Source organism: Melopsittacus undulatus, chromosome 12 (genome assembly GCF_012275295.1).
Source record: "Melopsittacus undulatus isolate bMelUnd1 chromosome 12, bMelUnd1.mat.Z, whole genome shotgun sequence".
Classification (NCBI taxonomy): domain Eukaryota; kingdom Metazoa; phylum Chordata; class Aves; order Psittaciformes; family Psittaculidae; genus Melopsittacus; species Melopsittacus undulatus.
The window spans coordinates 11,378,345-11,400,728 of record NC_047538.1 but is presented as its reverse complement, the minus strand read 5'-3'; the positions used below and the strand labels follow the sequence as shown (position 1 = coordinate 11,400,728).

The 22,384-nt window shown below is 49.2% G+C and overlaps 2 protein-coding genes across 3 annotated transcripts in view; one reads left to right on the top strand and one right to left on the bottom strand.

Moving 5' to 3' along the window:
* The window catches only part of TAOK3 (TAO kinase 3), an 87,168-nt gene extending 75,265 nt beyond the window's left edge, over positions 1–11,903 (top strand). For both annotated transcript variants that reach the window (XM_031047843.2, XM_031047842.2), the window contains 7 exons: positions 4,369–4,605; positions 5,177–5,305; positions 6,164–6,367; positions 8,613–8,852; positions 9,494–9,706; positions 10,095–10,277; positions 10,362–11,903. In XM_031047843.2, the coding sequence (XP_030903703.2) occupies positions 4,369–4,605; positions 5,177–5,305; positions 6,164–6,367; positions 8,613–8,852; positions 9,494–9,706; positions 10,095–10,277; positions 10,362–10,523 (1,368 nt within the window). In that variant the 3' untranslated portion in view covers positions 10,524–11,903. The remainder of the gene's footprint in view (positions 1–4,368; positions 4,606–5,176; positions 5,306–6,163; positions 6,368–8,612; positions 8,853–9,493; positions 9,707–10,094; positions 10,278–10,361) is intronic.
* A 1,115-nt stretch (positions 11,904–13,018) lies between these two features.
* PEBP1 (phosphatidylethanolamine binding protein 1) lies at positions 13,019–15,394 on the bottom strand. Its single transcript, XM_005147824.3, has 4 exons — positions 15,219–15,394; positions 14,777–14,886; positions 14,161–14,261; positions 13,019–13,811 (listed from the first exon to the last, which is right to left on the bottom strand). The coding sequence occupies exons 1-4, from the start codon at positions 15,351–15,353 to the stop codon at positions 13,594–13,596; spliced, it is 564 nt and encodes a 187-aa protein (XP_005147881.1). The 5' UTR covers positions 15,354–15,394; the 3' UTR covers positions 13,019–13,593.
* Between the last annotated feature and the right edge of the window lie 6,990 nt (positions 15,395–22,384).

Sequence of the window (22,384 nt, the reverse complement as noted above, 5' to 3'; positions counted from 1 at the left end):
TTTTTCAGTGTGATTCCACTGCCCTGTTGCTCTGCCAAAGCATCATGTGAAGAGTAAGGGAACCGGACAGAATTCCAGATGAAATAATGAAATAAGGTGGGAATGTTCTTGTCTTTCAGCGATGCTTACTCAGGTTAAAACCAATGATAGTGGCAAAATGAGCACATGCAGCTAAGAAAGCTGAAGGAGCTTACCTCTGGTCTTCATTCAGGCAATAGGTTTAATAGCCACTCTTTTCTGGACCACCTTTCTCTGCTCTTTGTGCAGACCAACCTCCCCTCCCCTCATTCCTCCCTGTTTTATGGCACTCCCGTGGCACTGGTGATCATCACTCGCTTGGAGCAGTGGTGGAAAATGTGCTGCATGTTCCTGCTGTTGCAGGGGAAGTTGCTGTCTGAAATGGAGATCAGGTACCTGCCACATCTCCGTGTTGTTCCGCAGACCCTCACTCATCCACCCATTGTAAGCTAGAAACTAGAAATCTAAGCCTTGGAGCTTAAAGAGTTGTTGAGAAAGAAAGGTGCAGGTTCTTGTGTGTGGTAAGACTGCAACCCTCAATGGTTTGAAGTGAAAGGTGTGTTTTAAATAAGTGCAGTTCCTGGTTGCCTTTCATGCTTTGACCCCTTCACTCCCCACCACCTCGTGCGTTTCCTCAGTAGCTGCTTTGACAGCTCTCAGATGGAATGATCTCACAGTTAACATTTCATAGAAAGATCAGACAGGGTGGACTCTACCAAAGGCCTTGGTGTCCTCTTTGACATCCACATGCCAGCAAGAGAATGATGGGATCTCCTCCAGGATCCACAGAGCCACATGTCTAGGCTGGTGTGAGCAGGTCCCTGAAGAGGACACCAGGGCAGTCTGACTCCATAACCAGGTACATCCATATGATGCTGTTCTCTTGCATCCTCTCCTGCTGAAGCAGTGACAGTTTATTCCAGATGGTTGAGTTGCTCCCAATGGACTCCCCTGTCTGCTGCCTTTGTAGTGCTCTAAAGGTACTGAACTTGTTCTTTCTCATCTCAAAGTTCTTCTCTTGCTGTGAGAGGCTGCTGAAGGTGTCTCACTCAGTGCTCTTCTTCATCCAGCAAAGAGGAGCTCAGTGTTTTGTTTGGTTATGGAGAGGTGAGAACAAGCATCCTATAGGAAAGAGGTCAGTATCCTGGTTAAACAGTGTAGGGAAGGGAGCTCTGAGGAGCTGCGGGTTTGGAGAAGCTAAACCCAACTTCCTTATGTAAAGCAAAACTCTTGGAGAGGTGGAAGGGAGGAAGTTTGGATCTTATGGCAAGTGAACTGCCTGTGGGAGTTGATTGGAAAAGACATCTCTCTTCTCAGTTCTGTGTGTGCCAAAGACAGAGAGGTAAGAAGCTGAGAAGACGTCATGCCTCAATAAAACCCCTTCTGTTTGGTACAGATATTTTGGGGCTGCTGATAACCTGATGGATCATTGCATGCCGCAGATAGAGCTGCAGGGTTCTGCTTCAAAGCATCCCAACATTTTCCTCGTGATGTGGACAGCAAATGTGCAGGGAGCAATTCCATTGTCATCTTTCTTTTCCATGATAACCACTGGGATTATGGTTGTGAAAGACTTCAGAAAGTTCCAAGTACCTTTGTCTAAGAAGAGACCCTGGAACATACACTGGAACTTACCCACATGCTTTCTAACATGGTAGCTCAAGCTGTTCCGTCATTAGGGCCTTAATCTTTACCCCCCTAGTCCTTCCTCCATTCATGTGCTGCCGTGCTCAGTCTCAAGTGCTTCTGTGGCACTGAACTGCTCATATTCAGTCACTAAAGTTAATTTCTCCCAATTTCCTCCATGCCCTGAGATCATAATTTGATCCCCAAGGTCCCAAGAGATGGAGTTCTGGACACTCTTGGTCCTGATTGGAGATCATGGTGATAAATGAGGTCCATAGCTGAGCGTGCTGAATGCAGACATTACATCTACACAATGCCCACAGAGTCTCCCGTTCTCCTTCTCGTCTGTCTTTGGGAATGGAATGCTGCTTTTGGTTTTCCTTTGGCTTTTTCATGTCCCATCTTCTGCAACTGGCAAGTTTTACCAGCCAGTGTTACAAAGAGTAATTGCATCCTATTGTTGGAGGTAAATATCCCAGACCAAGTGTGAAACCTTTCAAAGGTGGAATTCTTGTCATGGTAGGGATGAGTAAAACTGGAAGCGACATACACACCTTGGAGCAGGCAAGGCCAGCAAGGGTAAAAGGTGAATTGTTAAAGCGCCCATGCTCGACCCCCAACAGTGAATGATGTGAATAAGAAGTGCACATTCTAAACTCATCAGAGAGGAGGCCAAAAGGGAGAATGGCAGAGTCACTGCTGGGATCTTACATTCAGGTTTTCACACGCTCTCACTGTTTGCTTTGTTCTGCCAACATCTTGGGATGGAGCATGCCCTGCAGGAGGTCCCATGGCTCACAGGATGGCTGCAGACCTGCACATCCCAGGAGATCTCTTCCTGCTGCATGGTGCTTGCCACATCTCCATGTCCCTGACCAAAAGCTGTTCTCTCCAAGTCGTGTCTCATTCAGTATAGGAAACGGCCTGTGGAAATGCTGGGGGTTTGCCTTGTCCTGGCTGACTCCTCAGAGGAGCTCCCATCACCTGGAAGCTTCTGGCAGAGATCTCACTCTTGCTGAACTTGAGTGAAACGTGTGAGTTCAGGACGGGTGTCACTGGTTGAGCTACAGCAATACACAGGGCTAATGCTGGGTGTGTGTTCTGCAGTCACTTCTCCAACCTGACTTACCATGGCATCTGTCTTAGATCTGTTTAATTACCTTGTCTCAAGCATTTGAAGGCTGCTCTATCACCAGTTGCTGAGCTGTAGGTATGTATTTAACCCAGCTGCCTTCAAGATAGCATCGCAGCATTCCTTGTACAAGGAGGATGTGATCAGTCCATGTTTGACTTTGGTGGTGAACCTACTATCATCCTTCCTGGTGCTGGAGTCGGGCTTTGCAGTCAGATGTTCCCTTTGCTCTCTGGGGCTGTCTTTGGAAGGGCTAGAGGGAAGACACAGCCTGTCCAGTACCTTCATCCTTTCACATCTTGTTTCTGTTCTGGACTCTGACTGTAATCTTGGTAACCATTTACTGTAAATTGCTGTTAACCTGCTTCAAGGTGAAGGCTTTGGAAGGCTCTTCCTCACCTCTCTTCACACTGCTCCCAAGTGCTGGTAGTCAGCTGAGCTGAGGCAGGAGGCAGCATCTCAGCATGCTGCCTGCCTTGGGTGAGCTTGGCTGGTGGAGCTCTTGAGTGCTGCTTCCCATCAGACACTGGTCCCGAAGCACAGGGCTGCTGGAGAGTGTTGAGGTCTGTGGGTACATCCCATCCTACATCTGACTCTCAAAGAGCTCTGACAAACAGCCTTGGAATGCCTGTGGTAGGTGCCAGTTCCTTCTCTGGGCTCTCCTGGAAGGCTTTTGCAGGTCTGTTGGTTCATCAAGCTTCAGTGATCACCCTCAAAGGGCTGAGCTCTTCATACTGAAGTGTGGAAGGAGAGACCCACACAGAGCCAGGGACTGCAGCTCTGCACATGTCCTATGGCTCCAGCTTTTGGCTCCCAGGGCTGTCACGCAGGAGATCAGATCTTTATACATGAAGTTCCTGGCGCTGCATGAAAAACAAAACTCCGTTTTGGCCCCTTTCCTTCCGGAATGGGAACATTCCCATTCAAAAGTCCGACCATTCTTGGCACAACTTAACTGGATTTTTTGCCTTCCTTTCACAAGGCCACACTTGGGCATGGAAATGAACATGGAAATGTGTGAGTGTGTTTCAGCTGAGCGGGGTTTAAAACCTGCTGAAACCATCTGATCAGTCCTGTTCCAGGACGGTGTTCCCGTGTTAGGAATCTCCCAGTTCTGGTAGGGAATGAGCTCTGCTGCCATCTTCTTGGATTTTAAGGAGCCATTTTTTAGGAGGAATGTAGGGGGTGGGTATTGAGGGACTGACTTGGAACCATGGGAGGGGGCTTAGAATGGATGCAGGCTTTAAGTCCATGTCACCCTCAGGATGTGAGGCTGGGTCCAGAGGAGGTTGTCCAGCAGCCACCTCTGTTTCCACATCTCCTCTGGTGTCTCCAGCAGTCATCAGTAACCTGCTGCTTCCTTTAGTTGTGCCGTGGCACTGAAACCACACCTGGAATCCATGGGACAAGGCAGGGGTAAAGATCAGGAGAGGGAAACTGCAGGGGCCTCCTGGTGATGTTGAACAGCAGCACCCTCTGACACCTGGAGCAGCGGGTTCCTAGGGTCTGGTTTGCAGGTGAGCAGTGGATCTGGAGACCCCGTGTCCATGGCGAAGACCATGTAGCACTTGTCCCCCTTGTGCCACCACCAGGTTACAAGACAGATCCATGAGCATGAGCAGGAGAACGAGTTGCGGGAACAGATGTCAGGATATAAGCGGATGCGGCGCCAGCACCAGAAGCAGCTGATCGCCCTGGAGAACAAGTTGAAGGCCGAGATGGACGAGCACCGCCTCAAGCTGCAGAAGGAGGTGGAGACCCATGCCAACAACTCGTCCATTGAGCTGGAGAAGCTGGCCAAGAAGCAAGTGGCTGTGATGGAGAAAGAGGTGAGGAGGTTCCTTAAGTGTACATGAAGGCAGGGGGAGAGGAGTGAAGCAGGGCGCTAAGAGAAGGCAGTGGAAGTACTGCTAAAACCTCCCTGCATGGTCACTGTATGGAGCTGCCTTGGTCACTTTGATGCAGGAGCTTCCCAGCTCCAAGCCTTGTGGCTCCATGGGCATTGACTGATGCTGCAGCCAAGCGATGGCTAAGACAGACTGACAGGCCCTTGGAGGGAGCTGCTGCCTCCTGGCTGAGCACAGGTCAGAGCTTGCTCCTGTTCCTGGGCCTGTTTAAAACTCAACATGTGAATCCCTAAGGTAAAGCAGTGGGGTTTCACCCTCTGGGCTGGTTTTGGTGCAGAGAGGTAAGAAGCATGAGGGAACTCGTAAAGATATGTGGGCATTAAGGGGGTTTTGTGCAAGCAGCTTTCATGTGGCTTTGTCTAGCACAGTGCTGGGAGAATGGCAGCCCATAAAGCACCACAGAGCACTGATTTGGGCTGGATTCCTGACCTGCTTCCTCACCCTTTGTGGTTTCTTCTTCCTTTTTCCCCCCCTCTCTCTCTGTGCCTTGCAGGCAAAGGCAGCTGCAGCAGATGAAAAGAAATTCCAGCAACAGATTTTGGCTCAGCAAAAGAAAGACCTGGCGACCTTTTTAGAAAGTCAGAAGAAACAATACAAGCTTTGCAAGGAGAAGATTAAAGAGGCAAGAAACCATCATTTCCAGGGCTGACAGGGTGTGGAATGAACATGAAGCAGCCTTTCCTTCTGATAAATCTGGCCCAGCCCAGGGGTTTAAGGGACACTGTCAGGCTTGGAAGCAGATTTAGGTTCCTGAACCAGTCCATGAGTGTGTGCTGGAGGTGCCTTCACACCCTGCTGTAGAGCAGGAGCTTTGGAACCAAGGGGAAATGGGACTTGACAGAATTCTTCCTCCCCTTTTTCCTCACCTGTTTTTGGGGAGTTTGAGGCTTTTCTGCTCAAGCTGTAAGTGAAGAGCACCCATTCGGGTGCCATTTGTTTAATGGTCACTTACAGGAATCAGACAAAGTAATAACTAAATTTGTAGCTTATCTGTCCAAAACTGCATCCCTGCAGTCCAGCATCCCAGCACACACAAAAATCACTTGCTGTTCAGAGCATAAGGGTGAGGAAATGACCAGCAAGGAACCCCATTGGGTACCTGCTTCAATAGAGAACTGAGCATGAGTCCTCCTGAAAGAAAGCTTCAGCCCAACGGGGCTCCTGTTAGAACAGGGGCAGAGAAGAGAAGGGAGCCCTGGGGCCTGACCCAGTCTCTTTCCTGGACAACCAGAGGGTGTTGGTGTTGTTTTGCTGCTGCACTGTTTATGCCCTGGGAGGTTTAAGAGCACTTCCTCCTCTTCCTCTTGGTGCATTGGAACACAGCTGTGGAGGCAGCAGGGCTGGGCATGGCCAGGGATGAGTCTGGTTCTGGTGGTGTAGTTGGGGTTTTAGTGTCCTCTCGTGACCAGAGGAGAGGCAGTGAGGGAAGGTCTTGGTCCTGTGTCATTGATCCTAAGGGAAGTGGTTTTTGTTACGGCAGGAAATGAATGAGGACCACAGCACACCGAAGAAAGAGAAGCAGGAAAGGATATCCAAACACAAGGAGAACCTGCAGCACACACAGGCTGAAGAGGAGGCACATCTTCTCAGCCAGCAGAGACTCTACTACGACAAAAACTGCCGTTTCTTCAAGAGAAAAACCATGATCAAGAGGCACGAGATGGAGCAGCAGAACATTCGGGAAGTAAGGCATTCCTTCCTCCCTTCCCCAGGCACTGCGGCAAGGGGGTCATCTTCATGGCTGCAAAGCATGGGCATTAGGTCTGGGGGGGATGCTTCTGTCACAGCACAGGGCACTTTGTGCCACAGTGGGTGCCACCCATGGGGGAATGGCTGGAAAGGTGCCATGGGAGGGACTAACACAGGTGAAACATGCTGCACCAGTGATGGTGTTAGGGGTGCAGGAGGAAGTGCTACGAGTGTCAGAAATACCAGTTCAATCCTGTGTGTCTGCATCTGTCACCCTCAGATAGTGAGATCTTCCTTTTACACTGGGCTCTGCTCAAGCTGGTGCACAGAATGGGGATAGCTTTTAATGGGAAGCTGTTCACCATCCTGCTTTGATTCGCCCTTGCCTCAGAGGCTGCCTGCAGTCAAAGCCCACCTTGGAGAAGGAATTGTCACTTGTAGTGCCATCATGATAGTGTCTCAGTTCTTCATTGATGTTAGCTTTGGATAAAGACTGTTCTAGTGAAGGCTGAGAATGAACAAGTGGTCACAAACCTCTCATGACCATGTACTTGGTCTGCCACCATCCCATTTGCCTGCGTACACCTAACACTGCCCTGTGTTTTACCTGCTTGGAGCTATCCCATCGTGGCATCAGCTCAGGCACCCTGAAAATGAAGGACTCTGAAAAGTCAGATTTGGGCACCCTTATCACAGCGTGTAAGCCCTGTGGCAGGGACGAGAACAGAATGCAGGTACCTACCATGTGTTTTAACCAGTAAACACTCCTCTGAGCTCCTGCATTGAAGCTCTTCAAAGAGATCTGATGTTCACAGTGATCCAGGTGTTTCCTGGAAGTAACACCCCTACTGACCCATTCCAGCTGGATCAGACACCTGAAGTAAATCCCAGCATCCCAGCCTGGTTTGGGTTGGAAGGGACCTCAAAGCTCATCCAGCTCCAACCCCTGCCACGGGCAGGGACCCCTTCCACTGGAGCAGCTGCTCCAAGCCCCTGTGTCCAACCTGGCCTTGAACACTGCCAGGGATGGGGCAGCCACAGCTTCTCTGGGCACCCTGTGCCAGCGCCTCAGCACCCTCACAGGGAAGAGCTTCTGCCTAAGAGCTCATCTCAGTCTCCCCTGTTCTGGCAGGTTCAAGCCATTCCCCTGGCCCTGTCTCCTTCCCTGCCCTCCTCCCTACACCTCTCACAGTCACAACAGCCACACGGGCTGAAGAGCCTGCTTGCAGCTGCTGGTGGTGTTGGGGGTTAAACCAGGATGACAACGTGCAAGCAGCAACTCGGAGTAATTACACCTTTATTGGCTTCCACTCATGAGACTGAGCCAGCACGGGGCCTTCCCTGTGCTGGACACTGTGTGTGCAAGGCCTGTCCTGTGTCACTGTATGAATACATGGTTTGTAAACACTTCCAGGGATGCTGATTCCATCACTGCCCTCATCCTTGGCTTGTAAGGAAGGGTTTCCTTACCCCATGGGGTGAGCTGGGGCTCTTCACCTCTGTTTTGGCCATTCCACTACAAGTGATAGGAGGGAAGCCTCATCTCCCAGCGCCTCACTGGGCCATGGGGCGATTTACAGCAGGCAACCAGGAGCCCCCACATAAATACATCACCCCTGGATGTGTGTGTTAACAGCTGCTGACCCCCAGCACTCACAGAGGGCTCACATGTGGTCCCAGTGCCACCTGCTGGAGACTCCCTGGGGCAGCTGGTTACAGGGATACAGGAATACAGGGATACAGGGATGGATGGATGGATGGATGGGTGGATGGATCATAGACTTAACCAGGTTGGAAAAGCCCTTTAAGCTTAAGTCCAACTGTTCCCAGCCCTGCCAAGGCCACCACTGACCCATGGCACTGAGACCTTGTCTCCATGCTGTGTGAACACTTGCAGGGACAGTGACTGCAGCCCTGCCCTGGGCAGCCTGTTCCAATGCCTGAGCACCCTGTGGGGCAGGAATTGTTCCTCAGCTCCATCTAAACCTGCCCTGGTGCAGCTTGAGGCCGTTTCCCCTTGTCCTACTGCTTGGGATGGATGGATGGATGGATGGATGGATGGATGGATGGATGGATGGTGGTCACTTTACCATTCCCATCATGCCACTGGGTTTGTTTCCCTGTGGCACATGGAAGCCCTTGGTGTTGCCTATAAACACCAGCTTCAGAACCCCCACCACAGCCCCTCGGGGCAGGGGGAATCCCTGCTGAGCTCTCTCCCTGTGTTCTGCTCTGCACAGGAGCTGAACAAGAAGCGGACGCAGAAGGAGATGGAGCACGCGATGCTGATCCGGCACGACGAGTCCACGCGTGAGCTGGAGTACAGGCAGCTGCACACGCTGCAGAAGCTGCGCATGGACCTCATCCGCCTGCAGCACCAGACTGAGCTCGAGAACCAGCTGGAATACAACAAGCGGCGGGAGCGGGAGCTGCACAGGAAGCATTTCATGGAGCTCCGGCAGCAACCAAAGAACCTGAAGGTGCTGGAAGCTTTCCTTCCTCCTCTGCCTGTCCTGGGCCTGCTGCCTCCTGCCTCACATCCCTTTTCTTTGTGCAGGGCCTCTGGTGTGAGCAAGGTGTGAGCTGTTAGAGCAAAGAGCTCACTGAGGACTTTTAAGTGCTGTGCTGATTGAGGCTGCTGGGTAAAAATAGGCTCATCCCCAGCAGATGGTTCAGTGTTTGCTTCTGATGAGCTGTGTTTTCCTCAGGCCTGGCTGTTATCAGCCTATAAACCTTGATAGGGAATGAGGTTGAGGGATGCTTCCTGCTTTCAAAGGGAGAGAGAGCATGGGTGTGCTGAGCACTGTGCTCTGTCCCAGCCTGGCTCCAAGTGGAGTAGAGCCCCCCGAGCTGCTTGTTGTGGGGATGTCTGTGCCTCCTGTGAACATCCCAAAGGCATGCTGCTTCTGGCCACTTGGCTCCCCCTCAGTGACTGTCAGCTCCGTATCCTCTGTGTAGCCCAGGGCTGAGGTGGGGAGACAGCAAAAGGGGAGGCTTTGGGGAAGTGAACAGTTCTGGAGGGCAGGAGGCAGGGTGATGGGCTGGGACCCAACCCCCGCTTTGGGACGTCCGGTAACCTCTCCATTCCCAAAGCTCTTCAACATCATTCCTTCCTTGGCAGGCTATGGAAATGCAGATCAAAAAGCAGTTCCAGGACACATGCAAAGTGCAGACCAAGCAGTACAAAGCACTGAAGAATCACCAGCTGGAAGTAACTCCAAAGAGTGAGCACAAGACAATTCTGAAGAGTCTGAAGGACGAGCAGACGAGGAAGCTCGCCATCCTGGCCGAGCAGTACGAGCAGAGCATCAACGAGATGATGGCCTCACAGGCGGTAGGTGCAGCATCCTGGGCAGGGGAGGGTCTGATGGAGGTGGGTACTGTCAGTCCATCATTCCCTGCAGCATGTGGTGTGCCTGGGTTGGTAACAACTGCTTTATAGTGCACCAGAACACGCTTTCCGCCCCTTGTAACAAGCACCTCCCAGAACACACATCCATTCCCAGCTGGGGATTTAGGATTGGATCTGCTCTGAGGCTCCTGCCTGTGTGTGTGGTAGCTGCTGTTATGGAGCCCTTGCTGCCTTCCTCTACTGCCACCAGCCCCAGAGGCTGTTGAGAAGGAAGGGGCACTGTGAGAAAGCAGAGCTGCCTGTCCCTGCAGTCGGAGCAGGGAAGTTAACACATGGAGATCCCAACCTTGTTTTCCCAATGCTCCTACAGCTGCGGCTGGATGAGGCCCAAGAAGCAGAATGCCAAGCCCTGAGACTGCAACTCCAGCAGGAGATGGAGCTGCTCAACGCCTATCAGAGCAAAATCAAGATGCAGACAGAAGCACAGCACGAAAGAGAGCTGCAGAAGCTGGAGCAGCGCGTGTCGCTGCGCAGGGCGCATCTGGAGCAGAAGGTACGGGCTGGGGGTGCCTGGCTGTGGACGTGGGGTTGGGGTGCTGGTGCTATGCTAAGGGGCTGCTGCCTCTGCTTCCTGCAGATCGAGGAGGAGCTGGCAGCCCTGCAGAAGGAACGCAGTGAGAGGATCAAGTTTCTCTTGGAAAGACAGGAGCGAGAGATTGAGACGTTTGACATGGAGAGCTTGCGGATGGGCTTTGGGAATTTGGTCACGTTAGAATATCCCAAGGAGGACTATAGATGAGATTAGATTGCTTTATGCCATTGAAAACACACACACACAAAAAGACAACAACAAAAAAAAGAGGTAAAACCAAGTAAGGAGCAAACTTGCAAACCCAACATTCCCCATGTCACCGGGAGTGCTCTCTCTCTTTCTGTCTCTCTTCCTGACATCGTGTCGGACTTAGTGCCTGTATCTCCTTCCGCCACCGGGGCCCGTGTCCCAGCCCGGTGCAGGACAGCTCCTGGTGGTTCTTCTCCATAGTATGTCCCAGTATTGATGTCTCTGTGCAATGATTCAAAATGTGACAATTTTAATGGCAAAAAAAAGCAAAAAACCCACAAAAAAAGGCTATAACCCCCCACCCTACTCCCCAAGTGGATGTTTGTTGCTTTTGAGCAATCACTCATTTTACCACCAATCGATGAAAGTACAAGCAAAAAAAGCACCCAACTCGATTCCAATGGCAAGCTCCAAGCCCAGGGGGAGAGAGACAAAATCCGCAGCCTTACCTGAACCAGCTGCTGCATAATTTAATTTTAGTCTTTATTTTTTTGGTATTTATTCATCAGGAATAATTAAATAATAAAAATTTTATTAAAGATTGAAGAAAAAAAATAAAAAACAACAAAAAAAAGATTTGATACATTTTACAGGACAAGGAAACCACACAAAACCTTAACTCCTGCTGTACATATCAGTGGTGACATTGAGACTCTGGGGACGGGGCGGGGAGGGGGCAGACGTGGTGATTTTTAGCAGCGCCGAGGCGGGGACGGGGCCTTCGCTCCTCGGCATCAGCTCTTTGATTGTATCATAAATCCTTTTCTGCTGTCGCAGAGAATGGGAATTGACACTTACAAAAAGGAGCCCACAGGATTCCCGGTAGCACAAATTGGGCTTTGTCAAATCGTGTATTTTGTGTATAGAAGGAAAAAAAAAAATTTAAGGAGAGCTTTTACTTATTTTCATATTGTATTTTAACTGGTTCTCTGATCAGAACTTTTTTTACTTCTTTCCCCTTTTTCCCCTGTTCCCCTCCCAGCGCTCGGGGCTCGACCCCGTCCTCTCAGCTCATCCCCAGCCCCTTTTCTGTTCTCTGCTTTACTTTTGGCTTTCTTTACTTTAGTTCTTGGGTTTTCTTTCTTTGTCCCCCCCTCACCCTGATCTTGGTCACGACTCTTGCATTCTCCACACTTTCAAACTGTGTATTTTCTTACAATAAAAAGAGAAAAAAACAAGGCTTTACTTCTTTTGCATGCACTTTAAGAATAAAAGAGAAGAAAATGAAACAAAAAAACACCCTCCCCCCCCCAGCGCCCCCATTTTTCAGGTTCCGAGGAAGAGCATGAATTAACTGTCAGAGCTTTTACTTATATTTGTAAATAAAAGTGTTCATCACAATGCGTGCCTGTGTCATTGTGGGGCCCGGCACCAGCCCAGCGCCGTGGATGGATGGATGGGGGGTGTCCCAACCCCAACCCTGCTGCTCCAGGCAGTGAAGGGGTTTGAGGTTGGGTTTAGTCCCAGGATGGATGAGCTGATGGGTCCCTGCTGCCTGATCCGCTTGGTCATGGGGATATTGGGCTGGAGCAGTGGGGATGTTTCCCATCTGGATTACCTGGTGTAATGGCTGGGTTGATAAGCTGCCTTGGGGCAGAACCCAAGCCCCTTCCTCAGTTCCAGACTCGCTTCCTTTGAGGAAGGGACCAGTTTGAAGCTTTTAGTTCCATGAAGTAGCATTATCACAGCATCCCAGCCTGGTTTGGGTTGGAAGAAAGCTTAAAGCCCATCCAGCTCCAACACCTTCCACTGGAGCAGCTGCTCCAAGCCCGTGTCCAACCTGGCCTTGAACACTGCCAGGGATGGGGCAGCCACAGCTTCTCTGGGAATTACAGTGGCCTCATCCTTTAACCTTTCAAAGATGCCGCATTGGACCAAAGGCTCGTTTTCCACTTCAGGCAGTCAGGAGGCACCACCAGGCCTCACTGCTGGAGCATCAGGAGGACAACCAGGATGCTGGAGCCTGGCTGCAGGTCAGTAAAGCTGGTGGAGCCTTGCCACGGTGCTGTGGGCTCCTGTTGGGTGCAGCAGGTGCTGAGGCCTCCAGTTCTGCACCCATGTGGGACAGCCCAGGGGTCACCTCTGCAGGAAGGGCTCTGCTGCAACAGCCCAGGTCCATCAGCTGCAGAGGTTCAAGGCTGGTGACAGAAGGTTCTCAGGGGATCATCAGTCACCCTGCTGATGAGTCAGAGCAGCTTCAGTAGCACCCTGTGTCCTCTCTGCAGCTGTAATGCCAGCCTGGCTGCACTGTTTGCTGAGACAGCAACCTGAGCCTCAAGGTGAGTGGATAAAGATTACACGGACCCAAACAAGGTAAGTTGTTGGACAGGATGTGGCTGCTTGGAGCTGCACTCCTCCAGCACCTCCAGCTCTGGGACACACTGCCAGGAGGATGCACCACCACTCTACACCAGAAGGGAAGGAATGGTGACACCAAGACAACAACCACACTGTCCACCTTGGTAAGTTTTTAATTGCACTGTGAGCAAACAGCACATTGACATTGGGTCACAGCAGAACTCCAACAAAGGAAGTGGTCTCTCAGCTTCGAGTGGCAACAGAAAACAGAAGGCAGTGCTACAAATCAGCTTAGCTGCACCTTCACTACTCTAGTGGTTCACTACAGTGGAGGCACTGGCCAAAGGCTTGAGGGTAAAAGGAATACAGGAAAGAAATGAGGGTTTCCCTTCACGTGCCACGTCCTCTCCTGGAAAAGGGGAGACTACGCAGCCAACACCCCCCAGAAGTGGTTCTGTACCCACACCACCTTCAGTACAGCAGGAACATGAACACAGGTCTGGCTTCCCTTGAGCAGGTCAGCCTGGGGGTGGTGGCCCCACAGTGATCACCTGGACAAGTGGGAGCCCACAGAAGCAGAGCACAGGTCTGGAGCACACCAACACGGAGCAGGCTCAGGCAGGACAGGAGCAGATGGGTTCAATTCACTAACGAAACAGAACTAGAGCCAGGCGCTCCGACCAGCCCGCTCCCTGGGGTGCTGCACAGCGCTTCCTCACCGCCCCATGCCCTACTTGCCCGAGAGCTGCTCGTACAGCTTGGGCACGTAATCATCCCACTCGGCCTGGTAGCACGTGCCAGCCACCGGCACCCCCAGCCCGTACTTGCTGCGGAAAGAGGCCACCTTGAACTTGCCTCGCTTGTCCCCAGAGCGGTTGGAGAGGATGGGTTCATTGCAGGACAGGGCCTTGGGCTGCTCGTACACCAGCCACACGTAGCGGTGCAGCCCTGCGGGGAGCAACACAGCGTTATCGGTGCCATGCACCTGCAATTCCCAGTGCAAAGTCTGCTCTGATGCGACCCTAGGAGTGCTGGGAGATGGATGCCCACATTCCCCAGGATTGGAATGCAGCCTGAGTATGCTGTGTGCAACTGTGATGGCCTTGAACTGGGCAGCTGTTCAGAGCACCCACCACCACATGCAGCCACAAGCTGTGCTGTGTGGGCCATTCCTGGAGCATGGCACATGCCAAGCAGGCAGCCAGTTTCCTGCAGAGCTCCCACCCTTCTCTCTGCATCTGATCCACGCAGCACCACTGTGCCTGGAGCATGGGAACTGCCACATGGAAGTACCAACCTGTCCCTTTGGGAGGTCCGGAGCCAACGTAATCAGACAGCACAGTCCCACTGCTCACGTTATTGCCTTTCATGTTGGTCACCAGGAAGTGATGCCATTCCCTGGAAGGAGAATGGCAAAAAGCAGTGAGGCTGCATCACTGCGCCAGCAAGCCCCTTCACTACCTCAAGCTGCTGCTCTTCTGCAGTCAGCACAGAGTAACTGCAGCTGAAGAGCTGCCACTCCTCGTCTGCCAACCCAAGAGATACCAGTCCCAGAGCAGGCTCTGTCCTCCTGCCCTGTGGCTGTGTGATGCCCAGAGCCTGGCTTGAGAAGGGTGAGCTGGCCCCAGGTTTAAGCCTGCACTGCCACCACAGACAGCCCTAATTCTAATTTGCACACATGCCAAATTAAAGCAAGCAGATGATGTTGTGCTTCTCTGAGCTACAACAGACCTTCAGCCACCCCTGGCAAAAGCAGCTGCTCCTTCCCATGCTGTCCCTGTCTCAAGGAGAGATACAAGGGCACAGACTCACTGCTGCACCTTAGGTGGAGCACGCTCCTGACCCCCTGCTCAGACCAAGAGGGATGCTCCACTTTCCCCAGTCACCCCAGGGAGCTGCCCTGTCCCCATTACCTGAACTTCGGGTCCTTCCTACTGGGCGCATCTGGGTCTGTGAGAACCAGGGTGTAAAGCTTCTGGGGATCACAGCCATCCCACTCAATGCTGGTGGGGCGATTCTGCACCTGGAGGGACGACAGCGTTAGCAGGAGCAGCCAGCTCCGAGCCAGCCGTACCGCACGCACGTCTGCCCATCGCAGGCACCAACAACCGCTCAGTTCCTGGCCGTTCGTACCAGCTCACGCCCAGCTTATCAGAGCCGCCGGGATTTCTCCCGCAGCACGGAGCGGGGCCGGACCGCGCCGCCCCCCTACAAGAGCAAAGCTCAGCACCGCTATGTTCCTCCCGCACCCGGCGAGGCTCCCATAGGAGCTGCTGGAGAAGAGGCCCAAGAGGCCCGGCCGCCTCTCGCCATTTTGCCGCGCCCCCCTGCGCCACAGGCCGGGCCCTCACTCACCTGAGTGGGGGTGAGCACCTTGCCCAGCTCGTCTATCTCCACGGAGCCATACTTGACCCGCAAGGGCTGCGCCGGCTGCTGCTCCACCTCGGTGAGGCTCAGGGGCCCGCTCCACAGCGCCAGGTCCACGGGCATGGCTGCTGCTGCACCGCGCTGCGCTCCACGCACTGAGTCCCACCGCCCGCTCCCATTGGCGGAGGCGCCGTCACGCTCCGCTGCCATTGGTGGAGACGCGCCGAGAGCCGTTCACCAGCTCCAGCTGTTAGGGCGCCCCCAAGCGGTGCCGCCGGGGCTGGCGCAGGGCGGGAGGGGCGAGCTCTGCTGCCCCGGTGTTAATTAGGTTATCATTAACGAGGAGGTGCGGGGCTGGTCGTGTCGGGCCCTCCCCAGGCGGTCCTGGAGGCGGTGCTCAGAGAAGTCATCTGTGCATTATCACACACAGGTTGCAGCGGTAACACCAGGCAGCGCGACTGGGGTTGCTTAGCACAGAAACCTACACTGGGATGATTCCTCCTCATGCAGCCACTGGTTTCATTTAGCAGCACGCTGGCTGTGCTGTGTTACCTTCACATCCAAGGGACACCTTTAAACGTGAAAGCATTCGTATCTTTCCTTTTCCTGGTTGCCTGTTCCCTTGGGATCCCTTCAGCTGTAGAGCAGCTCATCCTTTGCCCTTTCCACCTGCTTCCTCCCCATGCTCCTTCGTGCTCTGCTTCTGTCCAGTTTTGCCTTAACCTGCTGCCTGCCTCTTTGTTAACCCCATCCCCAAGAACCACACAGTCCGTGGTGTTATAAATTGAGACCACAACGGATCATAATCCAATTAGAATTTTATTAATTATAGCAAGTAGAATATGAGCAAAGACAGCGCTGGACGGCAGGGGAGTCTGCGCTCCGCCTACTGCCGTACTGAGCAGTTCAAAAAGCCCTCCCTTATACATCTTTTACTTCCGTGTTCATGACGTAGTTGAGGTACTCTGCGCATGCTTCAGCTGTTGCTAGGGGGTCGACCTCTGCCTCCCGGTGGTCGGTGAGGCCGAAGTAAGAAGTCTTCCTCCTTTGTTTCATAGTTGACCCTTCATTTATGTCCTTATATGGAGTGGTTTGTCTTATTTCTGCCAGTTCCTGGAACATCTTGCAAGCCAGTTTCTGTAACACCTTGTGGTCATCTTATGTTTGCATAAACGGTTTCTGGTTTAATTGGTGTAAGCGATTGTGGTTTATCTTATCTTGCATAAACTGTGTCCGTTAACTGTGTGCATAAGCAATTTCATATCTTTTGTTGTCTAACCTTTATATTGGGCTTAACATATATATATACCTAACATATATCTTAATAAACAATACCTTATTCTTTAGTTTTTCACAATCCCCCCTTTTTCTTTTTATCCTATTATTGTTTATTAGATGCTGCTTTCATTCTCAGCACTGCAAATAAACCTTTTTCTACAATCCCAACATTTATCAGAACACTTACAGGGTAATACCTCACAATTACAATCAGTGTAGCCCCTACGTGACATAATATATTCACAACAATCTTCATCCTCATCAATAGATACACTCTTATAATTTGCCCCAGACCTCATAGTTAAAATAAGCAGTTTAGCTATGTCAAATCGTTCCCTAATAAAGTGTAAAATATAGCATAATATACAAGGCCCAAATATAAGTCCCAAAATTAACATGATAAGCAGTCCTGCTAAAGTGGACAACAAAGTGGTTAGCCAAGGTGAAACATTAAACCAGTTTTCATACCATGACCTGCCCGCCTCACGATCTTTCTTACGTTGATCTAACCTTTTCCGGAGTTCAGACATGGTGTCCTGGACTACTCCAGTATGGTCAGCAAAAGAACAACATTCTTCATTGAGAGCTACACATAACCCTCCTTCTTTTAAGAACAATAGATCTAATCCTAAACAGCAATCATTAAGATTAAATTTTCCACAGACCACTCCTTCTTGAGCCAACAGGCAATCTAAAACCACACGATTCTGATATATTGCAGTTTTCATTTTAGTATTTTGCTTTGCAATTAATCCTAATACATTTTCTGTTTTATTTACTACTATTTCTACCACAGTTTGTGACCTTATAATTCTATTCAACATACATATAGGAGTTCTGTATCCCCAGGATACATCTTCTGCCCAAGTTGCCAAATCATAATAGATTATTCATTCAGGTGGCCACTCATTGTCTTTCCATTTTGTAACTCTCTTTTATATTGTTTTCTTCTTAATAAGAAGAAATTAGGTCTGATCATTCCTAATATACATGAACCTGTCCAATTTTGGGGTAAAAATGCAAAAGTTATTTTACCACAGATTCAATAATATCTATTTGGAGTGGGCCAACTGTTTGGTATGTTAGTTTCATTAGTCCAGTTACTGAATTGGTGATTTATTTCTATGGGATTTCCCCATCTTCCCCAGTCTTTCTTTGCTCTCTTCCACATATAACCCCCTTCACAAAGTAAATTTCCTATTGGTTTTACACCATTTTCTAAATTTTGCCAACAACTTTTTCCGATTATACCCATTTGCAAGATCCATTGTTGTCTCCTTTTGTTTCCTTTTCGATTTTTCCAGATTGTAGGGTCGCTTATATTACTCTCCATTGCCTCCCAGGCCCATCTCTTTCCCTGGTTAGTTCCCCTACAAACATAGCAGTTAGTTACATTCAATGCTTTAGATATATTTTCAGCAAGATTTACAAGGAGATTTTTAGCAACTGTGAGAATTTCATATTGGACTCCAGTTTTTTTTTTTTTGTTTTTTTTTTTTTTAATACTAATAATCACAGCTGGGTCTTCCCCAGTTCCATATATTTTAAGTCCAATTTTAGTTACTTGCTTCTGTTTCCATTTTTTTTTTTTTTTTTTTTTTTTTTTCAAATCTATGAGAGTTAAATTTATTGGATTGCAGGCACGGGTTGTACAGTTATTGTTTGTTTGTATTCTTGCTATTGAAGCTTGTAAAGTCTTACATTGATAATCACATCCCTAGCCTGCAGTATCCCAGCATACACAAGACCATCCTTTTCTTCCACAGAGGTGTGATGACTGATACCTAGCTGTTTGATTAGGTACATAATCAGGATTTATATGACATTGGTATCCACCTGGGCAAATATATTTTGGTTGGCTACTGTAGTACTGCCTCCATTCTAGACTTCCACAATTAGTATCTAAATCCTCATCTATAATATCATATGCATCAAAAATCATTGGCAGTGAGGTACTCAAATTGGTTATAACTTCACTTGTTCCAGTTAATTTCCCTTCTTCTGAATTTGTTCTCATTTCTACCCCAATACAAGGTTGGAAGTTCCTTTGGATCATAACACACAGTTTTGCTTGTTTTTCCTGACACAATTCATACTGGGTTTGATTATATATGCAACTGCCTATCTTTGTTCCTTTGCATTCATAAACAGTGTGATATACCAAGGTTTTAGAGGTTATTCTCCTTCATCTAGTTGTGGTAATACATTCAACTATAGTTGTTGTGAATGTTTTTAAAAGCCACCGCATCTTCTCATATGGTTCCTATCAGAACCGACACCAAAAGAGGTCCGGTCAGGATCATAGTGCTCAGCGGTCACAGCCCCAGGGGTTGCAGCCCTCGGCAGACCTTTTCAGCTGCAGCACCGACTCCCTCCGGTCTTGCCCTCTCTGGTAGGTTAAAGGTATATTCCCCGTCGGCTACTATGACAGTAGTATTTGACCCACAACAACTGTTCCAACGAGGTGGTAATTTCACACTGAATGCAAAAAGAACTGTAATTGATTTCTCAAAAATTGTTCATGGTCTCTCCTATGAGTAATAATATGCTTCAAACAATTGGGACACTTAGGTCTAATATACAAATTGCAGTGTTTGCATATAGGAGGACATGGACTAATACTGGCCCTTATCCTATGGTTTCTTAAAATAATTTCAACTATATCTTCATTTCTCATATCAGATTTACAGGAGTCAATATGAATTCTCTCAGTTACTTATCCAAGTCCTCTAGAGGGTCAGCTTGGCGTCTCTGGGTTCGGTCACAACTTTCCATTTTTTTTATGGGTCCTTTTACTCGAGACGCGTGTGTCCACCTTTTTTCAGCAGCTCTTATCGCCGTTTCTGTAGTTAAAAGAACAAGAAATGGTCCCTCCCAACGAGGGGATAAACTCTCTTCTTTTCAGCTTTTATGTAATTCTAGTTCTAATTCATTCACTGCAGCCGCCCCATGGCACTCCCCTCCAGGGCAGTCTCACTTCCAGGGTCCAGATTCCTCATAACACACACACAGATCCGGTTCCACAGAAGAGCCTACTCCCCCCACCTCTGTTCAACATTCCTTCTCCACCAGTTTTAAAGCAACCGCTTTCTTTTTATCTACTTTCCATGTTTCCTCCTTCACTCCCAGTCCACATTTATCCAACAACCCTTCAGTCCCATCTATCAACATGTCTGTTTCCATTTGTTTGCCTATCCCGGCACCCATTCCATGCTCAAACACAGGAGCTGCTCGAGCTCTCTCCTTCTAACATCTTAACTTCTTAACATCTTTCCCCAATATCACAATCTGAACAACATTTCTTTAGCTTTTAGTTTTTCCTGTCCTTTTCTAAAGTCAAAATTAAGGCATCAGGAAGAGGTATATTAATTTTGCACTCTGTCATATCTGCATACATTACTTCATTCCATTTTCCTTATCACCTCAAAAACAACATTAATTATAACAATATATAATAATTCAAAGTTCCATTTTATGTCATTTTTCCTGATCTTCTAAAGTGTATGAAGGTCAGCATTGGTACAATATTTTACCAACGTTTTCTTGTTTACAGAGGCCCCAGAAGACCCTCTCAGTTCTTTCCAATGTGCCAAAATGTAACCCAATGGGCTTTTCTTCAGAATTTCCTTGTCTTGACCGGCTCCCATTTCAGCCAATCTTTTCTAGATCTCTATAGCTTCTCATCCCCAGTGCTCTGCAAATGCACTTATAAAAATGAGAGCACCTACACACAAGTTGTATGATATTCTTAAGGGGGTCAGTACAATAATATCTCTGGGTTCTGAAGATCAGCTCCCCTGTTGTTAGATCATAGTTTCGGTTACAGCAAAATTTCCTTTACAATCATGCCTCTTCAAATTTTCTGATTTTTTTTTTTTTTACAAATATTTTCCCAGTTTTCCTTTTTTACCCTCCCAGAGGATCCTCCAGAACTTTTGTGGCTTTTTCCACAAAATAATCATTTTATTTCTGTTCTCAGAGAATTACCGATTGGGTATCTATAATTTAATGGCTGTACACACACAAGAAGATGCACAGGATAAAAAAAAAGCAGCGAGAGGGGCAGCCGGACACTCCCCCTCCGCCCTTTTCTAAGCTGCTCACAGACAGGACACACACAGGGTTACACAGACAGGATAGCGGGAGGGGCAGCCAGGCCCCCCCGCTCACAGACAGGACACACAGGTACAAAAAAATATAGACGCTTCGTCCGTCTCCGGCCGCTCTCCTCGCGGAGACACGGAACCGCGGACTGGGACTCCACACTCGCTTTGTAGCTATGCTACGTCTCAGTCACACAGAAACACAAAGTTACACATGGGATCCCCCACTCACACTATGGTTCCGCTTACTCTCCTCACGGTTCTCAGAATCTGAGATACAGCAGAAACCTGGTGGGTTCGCTTACCCTTCACCTGCCCCCCTAGCAGGTCCGTCCTGGCTCCCAAAACTTGGGATACAGCGAAAACCCGGGCTCACCCGATCCGCCTATACATATTTATTATCTATCCCCGCTTCGTATTATAATGAGCCAGAAGGTCCTTTGCACTTGCGCAGTGCCCCTTCTAATCACGGGCAGGGGTTTCAGGATGAAGTAAATGAGTCTCCCTCTTCTTAACCTTTACACCTTTTAATCTTCAGACATGGACTTAGGGTTAGTCGGCGCCCAGTCTGCTTCTCCTGCCGCTTATTAATAGGACCAAACATTTGTGCTTTTGTCATGGTCTTAAGGCTTGATCGCCCAGTCTGCCTCTCCCTGGCTTATCAGCAGGACCTTTCATCTGCTTTTGTCAGTAGAATTAGCATCTGCTTCTTCCCCTCCAGCAGTAATCAATGCCTTGGCAAGATGGCAATGGCAGGTATTTAGGACAGACAATACTTTTGTTTAAGCATAGGAATTCTTTTAACTCCCTTATACAATTTCTCTGTATTACCTCCCTGTACATTGGTTACCCGTGTATCAGTTTCCCCTTTTTCTATAAAGTGAGTAAATTCTTTTATTCTATTATTTATGACAGACCTATCCATGTTACCTGGAGAAGGCCTTGGTTAAGTATATCTCTGAACCATCCAGTAACTCCTTATCCAATCCACTTCCAACAATTTTAAGCTTTTGCATATTCTCCTGCAGTTTTCCCAGCTTAGTATGGATTGATTCAGAATGGTCAGATTACTTTCATACAGCACATACCTTTGAAATCCTCAAAACCTTTTCTGCAAGACACCCACTGTATCTTGCAGGATTCAGACCATCAGATGTCTGCTGCCTAAAAACCAAAACTTTTTCTACGAGACACCCACTGTGTCTTGCAGGATCCTAACTACAAGATGCCCACTGCCTCCTGCGATTGTAAACCATAGGACGCCCGCTGCCTCTCGTGCGTAAAACCTTTTTGTACAAGACACCCACTGTGTCTTGCGGACCCAAATATCGGGTCGAATTTTTTTCTTTTGCCCATACTTTCATACAGTAATGGACCATTTTTTCCTTACTCTTTTTTCCTTCCTGGGACGGCTGAATGTCCCAGTACTTTATCATTAACCCCAGGGGACCGTCCGGTGGTGCATCCGGTGGGCTGCTCCCTGCTTTATTCTTAGGATCTCTCCTTGGATCCTTTTCTGGGTTATAATTACGACTCTTACTCTGACCCATTGTCTTACTCCGGGGACCTCTACCTGGGCCCCCGGGACTGGGACCTCTACTGGGACCCGTCTTCCCTCCCCATATCTTAGTACAATATTCTATCATTTTTTTTGCTTATTTTTCCCTAGGGTTTCAGGGAAATCTCTCCAATTATCTAAGGGGTATTCATGTGAGTCGAAGGCTTGCTGCCCTTCGCCCCCCATCTTCTGGAATATCCACAAATATACACTCA